At 55.4% G+C, this 7,779-nt stretch overlaps 1 protein-coding gene across 1 annotated transcript in view; it reads right to left on the reverse strand.

The window, feature by feature from the left end:
- Positions 1–7,779, reverse strand: part of LOC105308022 (COP9 signalosome complex subunit 8-like) — a 19,889-nt gene that overhangs the window by 8,466 nt on the left and 3,644 nt on the right. The window contains exons 4-7 of the mRNA XM_023525191.1: positions 5,590–5,714; positions 4,493–4,600; positions 1,745–1,807; positions 540–587 (exon numbers count right to left, since the gene is read on the reverse strand). Coding sequence (XP_023380959.1) covers positions 540–587; positions 1,745–1,807; positions 4,493–4,600; positions 5,590–5,714 — 344 coding nt within the window. The remainder of the gene's footprint in view (positions 1–539; positions 588–1,744; positions 1,808–4,492; positions 4,601–5,589; positions 5,715–7,779) is intronic.

Below are 7,779 nucleotides of genomic sequence, written 5' to 3' on the forward strand. Positions count from 1 at the left end.
CCTCCCCAGGCCTGCCCTGACCGGGACCTTTCTGAGAAGCCAGCCGAGCTGCCTCTGCTTTCAGCCTCCCAGGCTGGGAGGGAGCCATGCCCGGCTTCACTGCGACTGGGGTCGACTTCTTTCCAGAGCGTCCAGGCTTTCTTGCCGAGACCCCCGCCCGTGCGACTTTCACCCTGTGAATGACGGTGCGTGTTTGCCAAGTGACACGCACCTCTACGCCACCACACCAGGCCACGAACAAAAACCAGGCACCCACTGGCGAGCTCAGTCCTGCATTCACGTCGCCACGTGCGGGCCTGGCGCTGCCTTCTGGGGACCAAGTGCCGGCGAGCACCGAGCACCGACACCGGGCAACGAGGCACGGTGCTCACGGCAGGCGCAGGCCCGCGTGTCCACCCTCGAAACTACTGTAAGGTGAACTACTGTAAGAGCCCGGTGAAGAACCAAGCTCTGCGAGGTTAGAGCTAAGAGAAATCGACACTAACTGCACAGCAAAGGTTAAGAACGGGACACGCAGAGGAGCACGCGGAGGCACCCACCTGATAAAGGAGCGAACCCGTGAAAGGGGACATCCAGGGCGCCTGCGACTGAACACACAATGCACAGCCCGTCAACAGAGGTCGTTAACGACAGAGATTCTCAAGCAGAACGTGTCTTACCCCGACATGCGCTCACGGCCCCTTCTCAACAGAGACAGCGGTTATGCTCCGTTTTATCGAGTCTTTGTTTGGTCCCTTTTCACCCAGATTAGCGGGGACCACGTCCCCCCACTCACTTGTACCCTCATGGGGCTGAAGACGTTGAGATCTGTGTAACAGCTCTCTGTGGCATCAACGTCTAAATCTGCCGTCCCCAGCCTTTGTGGCACTGGGGACTGGTGCCCCTATGAGAATCTAAGGCCTGAGCATCTGAGGCGGAGCTGAGGCGGTGATGCCGGCGCTGGGAGCGGCTGCAGATACAGATGGAGCTTCACTCGCTCACCAGCCGCTCACCTCCTGCTGTGTGGCCCGGGTCCTAACAGGCCACCGACTGGTACCGGTCCACGGCCCAGGATTTGGGGACCCTGGTCTAAACGATGGGAATGCAGAGTAGGGGCAAGGACCTGTGGCCGAGGTGGGTGAGAGGGGCTTGTGGGTGTGGGCACATGGCTCCGACACCGGGCGGAGGACACTCCGGGCAGGCAGGAGCCAGCGCCGGGCAGGCCTCACTTCAGAGAAGACTGAGGGGCCGTGAGCTCCGACTGAGACGACAAAGACCGTCGCACTGTTTAAAGCTGTCAAAGGCAGCCAGGTAACTGTGACGGCTGAGGCCACTGGCAAGTCCTGCTGCGAAGAGGCCCCATGTCTACAGCACAAGGAATACAGGACGTAGCTGGGCACCAAAAAATTTTTTAAGGCAATAGTTCCGATATTAAAAATGAGCACATTTACAAATGGTTCTATAAATAAAAGAACAGAAAATTAATATTTAGTAAAAATTAAGTTGTAAAAAGAATTATAAAACATTCACGTAAAAGTTGTTGTAAAAGAAATACGTTAAAAAAATTAAGGTAAAACTAAGTGAGCTTCGTGACCCTTTCTACTCTGTCCATCGTCCTAGGCCTGTGTGTGACGTAGGAGTCACCTTCATTCTGTCAGCACGGCAGATGTTTCATCAAATCGCTCACTCTCAGCGTCTGAGAAGCCGAGGCGGCCAGCCCCCCGGGGGTCCGAGGCTGCACAAGCCGGCGAAGGGCCCCACTTACCTGGCTTTTTGGGCGTGACCATTCTTGTGGTAGAGTCGGCTTGCCATCCTTGTTCTAATATGCCTAGAAACGTGTATTTAACACACAAATGAAGAAATAAGCAAAACCCCACAATTTTCACTCACTGTCAGTGATACTACTTGTACGTGCCAGGGAGACCTGTCATGTGGTTTTACTAGAAAGTTATACTACAGCATGCTAACGTAAGAAATTTTTGAATAGTTCTGAAACATATCGAAGTTTTATTTTACTCTATCTCACTGGTGTAATCACTAGCAAAATGACTAGTTTTCTATAAAGTATGTCACATGGTATTAACGTGATTAATATCATTAAAAACAGACATAAAGAAAGCTGACATTTCTGCCGTCATCGTACCAGTAACGGCAGAGATGATGGCAACGATAAAACAGCAGCTTACGTGTCCAGAAGGCTGCCCAGCGGGTGACGTGCTAGCTGCTTTTATAGGATCATTTATGCAACCATTGTAACAACTCTAAGTGGGACACACGACCATAATGTAACAGATGTAGAAAATGAAGCGTAAGGAATCCCAGTGACTTGTTTTAGGTCATATGGCTGCATGGGTTTGGGACCAGAATTCAACCCAGCACGGGCTCTGGGTTCTTTTATTTATTAGGTAACAAATTACAGATCAATTTCAAGAGAAGAGTCACCATAAAGAGATGTTTGTGTGAGTAACAGTATCATCTACCCCAACAACTGTCATGAGCCTGCCTTCTGTGAGTCCAGAATTGAGCCGGGCCTTGGAAGCCAGACTCAGTGTGGTGCTGGCTGGGGCGCCTATTCCGGCCGGAGATGACAGCGCATCTCCCGCCGCCACCCAGTGCAGCAGGTGCCTGCGCTACCCCAAGCGGAGGGCTCCGTCTGCGCGTCACCCGGGAAACGGACATGCAAAGGTGCCAGTGGGGAGAGTGGGGTGCAAGGGTGGGCGAAGCCGCCGCGAGGAAGAGACGGGCTGGAGAGGGAGACCGGGATGAGTGCGCCTTTGCCAAGAGTCAGAGGATGTCTACCTGTGAGCGCTGAGACCGCCTGGGACTTTCTTTAAAAAAGTAAAACGACATTTATCAACACGTTCATTTTCCGAGGGGAACAAAATGATCTAAAACAGCTGCAGAGTGCGCGCTCAGAATGAGCACGCGGCAGCCTGGCGCACCTGCGTGCCCTTGACCTCCTGGACTCACACGCCCCACCACGCGTGACAGCCAGGCTAACCTGGGCCCGGCGCGGCCAGCTGTTAAACACTGCGCTGTCCCTCCTTCCCCGCCCTTTTCCCCGAACCCCGCTGGCCTCCGTGCCTTCCTCCTCTCCCCACTACTGCTCATCGGCTGCTCCGATTGGTCCTCTCTCGGCATCGCCTCGGACGACTCCCCGCATTTAACATGGTTCAGATCTGGATTGAAGGTCTGAGACATAAAAGTCAAAAATGGTCAGGGGCCATGCCACGGGACCACGCCGAGACCTCAGGAGCACTACAGAGGTCCCAGTGAGGGAGACCAGAATAACCAGACATAGCGGGGTGCCTCTCAGAGACAGCTAAATTTTAAGTTCATAAAACTAGCAAAGCATTCCTCCGCACAGCTCTGAAGTATCTTTAATTGGTGCGTCTTCTGCAAAACGTGCTTTGAAAGCAAATAAAGCTCCCGTGGTGTGGGGGTTTAGACAAATGCATGTAGATGGGGTCGTTCCAGGAAATGTATTTCTCAGGTATGTGTCTCCATCCAGCCTGGTCCCCAGCCCCAAACCCCCAGAGTTTCCTAACAATGGTGCCTCTTAGCATGTGAATGAGGCAACTTCCGAGCCCCACCTGAGGGTGCGGGCTAGCTGCCGACAGGAGCCAGTGGTTAGATGGGAACTTTCAGGCCCACCCTGATTTCCGGGGAGGGCCAGGGGCTGGAGGCTGAGTCTGTGTCCAATGGCCAAGGACTGAGTCAGTCAAGGCCACCCACTGAAGGCCCCATGAGAACCCAGAAGGGCGGCTGGCAGGCCACCGTGCCGGCCCCACACTCCAGGACAGGTGCTCTCCACATGGGACCTCGTCCTGTGTCTCTCTTCATTTTAACATCCTTTGTAACAAACCAGCAACCGAGAACTGAGTAGCTTTCCTTGAGACCTGTGAGCCATTCTGCTTGGCTCATCAGTCGAACCCGAGGAGGGGTCAGGGAACCTGACTTACAGCCAGCTGGTCGGAAGCGCGGGAACAGCCTGGACCTGCGGCTGGCGTCTGAAGCAGAGGCTGGCCCTGGGGAACTGCGCCCTCCACCTTGGAGTCTGATCGACCTCCCGGTGTGCGTGTCAGGGCTGCTGATCGCTGCTTGGACGTCGTGCTGAGAGCTGTCTGGGGGGTGGGCAGCCTGTGTGCGTGCGTGCACACACGGCCACACGTGCACAGAGGAACCCCAAATCTCTCATGCGCATTCAGAAGTCCCAAAGCTCTACAGACCACACTTTTTCTTTAATGAAGCTGGTGGCAAAACCTGCTGTAAACCCATTAAGTCGATTTATAATACAATCTGTCCTCACAAGACCCTACAGACGGCCGCGCCCTGTGCTGGGTGACAGGGTGCCTGCTGAGTGCTGCACCCCCTGTGTGTTATGTCACCTTTCTAAAGAACACACAAGACATAAATTCCAAAACCATACCGTGTTCCAAGGGCTTCTGGTAAGGGACTGGGGACCTGTAACTCACACCTCCACTTCCCTGACGGGACCGGGTCGGCCGCGTACCTTTCACGGCCTCCTCCACAGGGAGCCCAACGAAGGCGGCGAAGTCCTCGGCGACGATGGAGGTGTACGCCTGCGAGACCAGGGTGAAGGCGCGTCTCCGCGTTGCGTCTGCGTGGGAGTGGGGGGTGGGCGGACAGTGACCAAAAGAGCTGACGTTGGAAAACGCACGATTAAATTACATTACTGCCCTTGTTCAAATGGTATAAGCAAGGTTAGATCCAGCCGCAGAGTTCTGCGCTTGCAGATGTGCGTGTCTGGCTCGCAAGAGGCGCTCAAACGTTGCGAACAAATACGTTGCTTATACTTCCTCTTAGACGAATCGCCTTTCTCAGATGACGATGAAAACCACGGAGATAGAAAGAGTTAATATTAACCCCTAAGAACGTTTCACTAAATACATTTATGTGTTTGTAATGGAGGTTTTTAAATTGTTTTTATTCTACTAACAAACGCTGGTGTGAATGGAGCAGAAAATATCCACTGGTGTCATCAGCTGTCCTCTCAGGAGGGTCCCCGACACAAGAGCCCCCGGGAGCTGCAGTGCACCCCATAACTACAGCCCTCCTCCTAACTCTCCAGCCTGCTTTGTGCTCTTGACTTCATTCAGGTTCAAGCCCCAAGGTCAAGCCCGAACGGCTGAACCTAACAGGAAGGGGCTGCGAACAGCGGCAGCAACGGAGCCCCATCCCCAGACGACACGCGGGGCCACCGGGCCTACCCCGCGAGTGGCCTCTGCTGCCTGTGGCACGCACTGCCCACCCCCACCGCCACCGCCAGGACCTCCGCAGGGGGCTGGTCTTTCACATTTTACATCCCAAGGGGTCTGGCACCTCTGGCCAGGTGTGTGCTGCACACACGCTGATGTCGCCAAGACCCAGCTGGGTGCGACCCGCCTCTGTCCTCTCCTGCCCGAGCCTCGCTGCCATCTGACCTCGCCGCCTCCCCCTCGCTGAGCCACGACGCGCGCCGCCTCCCTCACGGTCACAGCCCGTTCCTGCTCACTGCCGGCCTCTCGGCAAGCGACCTTAAATCAGGCTCTTAAAACGTCCTGGAGGAAAGGGAACTCTTTCTGCTGGGGGCATTTGACAGAAAAGAACCGAGCGCAAGGCTGAAGAAGGAAAGTGGGGAGCCCGCCGCGATGCCTGACACTCGCGTGATCGGCTCGAGGACGCCCGTCAGTTTCAGGAGCGAGAGGAGACAGATGGGGAAGCACAGGAGCAGACTGTGGGCGACAGCAGCAGGAGAGGGGGACGGAGGGCGAGCGGGACGCGGACACGGGGAGCGCGCAGGCCCCAGGGCGTCCGTGAGAGGCCGAAACGCCCCGGGGGCGTCTGACCGCCCAGCACAAACGAATCCAACACCCACATTCTAACTAGTGGCCTTTGAGGTCTGTGAACTGTCACCTCACGAGGACATGCATTACGGTGACATGCTGGAAGGTGGCGGAAACTAAGCCAGCGCCTGCTATCTGTGGCAGTCTGTCATGGGACAAAGGCTTGGTGAAAGGGGGACCCTAAGGGAACGCTCAGTCAGTCATTCGACAAACACTTAAAGCTCCCTGTGCTGAAGGTGGGAGGGAGGACGAGCTGGTCGCCCCACCCCGCCCAACCCGCCTCCGCCCCTCGCACTGCGCTCTATGCTGGGGGGCTGGCCCCCAAAGCCTGCGGTACTAGACTCCCCAGCTTGGGGGTCCTGTAGGTCAGGGGGAAAGGTCCACTGTCCCTTCCCCACCCCAGTGAGCCCCTGCATGCAGAGGCCCCATAGGGCAGCCCTATTTCCACAGCTCCAGTCACGCCAGCCCCTCGCCTGTCCCTCTGGTCCAGGGTGTCATCAGCTACTGTCTACAGCTAGTCCCTGGCTGTTTTCCTCTGAGAACAGCTCTGCCGCTCCTCGGTCACTGTCCTGGTAGGACAGTGACTCACTCAGAACAGAGCGGGAGAGATCTAAGAAAGCGGCTGTTCTGAGCTGGAAAAGACGGCTCTGTGCGACATTAACATGCCGGATTCAGCAGTGACTCAGACCCACGTGAGATGACCCTCCCCGGGCTGCAGGTCACGGAGGAAAAGTAGCGCCATTCAAGAACCTGGGCGTGTAGAATTCTCCACATTTACTCGTGAATGCTGCAGGCGAACAGAGGGCATGTTACGCCATGTGAACCAAGCCGAAGACAGCACTACCTCTAACCCCATGTCACCAACGGGGACCATGCAGCGCAGAGGTGTCGGCGAGTGACACAGCCAGGGACTGAACTCCGGAAGTCTGGCTCCAGAGTCCAACCCGCCACGATCTCGCACAGCTTCTGGGCCACGGGACCGCTCTCCAAGCTGGCACGGGGAAGGACGACTGTCCCCACTGAAGGCGCCCGGGCACATGTCCTGACGGCCAACAGACCCGCGCCCTAGTCTTGCCAGTGACTGCCGCGCAGTGCCGTGCGGTCATGAGACCCGGCCAGGCCCCGCAGGCTTGGGCAGGCTTGGGGCTGCTCCCCGCACACGCTGGGCCGGGGCTGCCTCGCTCCACGTGCTCCCCACCCGCCCGCCACCGCCCTGCTCTCCTGCACACGTCCTTCACGTTTCTAGTGCCTTCTGCTTCGTCACTTAGGTTGTTCTGTTTTACCATCCCAGGAATTATACCTGGAGAGCAGGCTCCACTCACGCCTGCTCCTGGTGACAATGACACGCCTTATCAGAGTGATGAGCGGTCATCCAACAACTCCTGCTCCCTGCCTCCTCCGAAGCAGGAAGGTGGACACTAGCTACAGAAACGAGGTAACGAGGTAAGGATAAGAAATGCAGCGTAAACAGACACCACTGTGCGCATGACCAGAGCGAAGCGGGAAGGCTGGCAGCAAATGCTGAGGGCACAGACAGACAGACAGACAGAGGAAGAGGCGGGCTTCACTGAGGGATCAGCGCCATCGTACCAGGCTTGTCATCTTTCAAAGCAATTTAAGTGAACACCTGGGCACCTTTGTACTGATGAGTTACAAGTCCAGAAGTTGGAGACAACGCCTACCAAAGCCTGAGATCGACAAAGAACAAAGCATAGTCCCAACTTCCAAATATGCACTGTTTTAAACATCTTACTTACCCTGAACTTATTACAGTATTATGAGATTTCACTTCAGTAGAAAACAAACTTTCAAAAAACTCTTCTACTGTCAAAAGCAATTTCAATCTAGAATTAATTTAAGAGATAGGGAGGCCCTGAACTGTCAATGGGATCGCAAGCAACGTAAAATGAAAAGGCATGATTATAACAATTCTAAAAGAGAATTCTGAAAACTG

Source organism: Pteropus vampyrus, unplaced genomic scaffold (assembly GCF_000151845.1).
Source record: "Pteropus vampyrus isolate Shadow unplaced genomic scaffold, Pvam_2.0 Scaffold540, whole genome shotgun sequence".
In the NCBI taxonomy this organism is placed as follows: domain Eukaryota; kingdom Metazoa; phylum Chordata; class Mammalia; order Chiroptera; family Pteropodidae; genus Pteropus; species Pteropus vampyrus.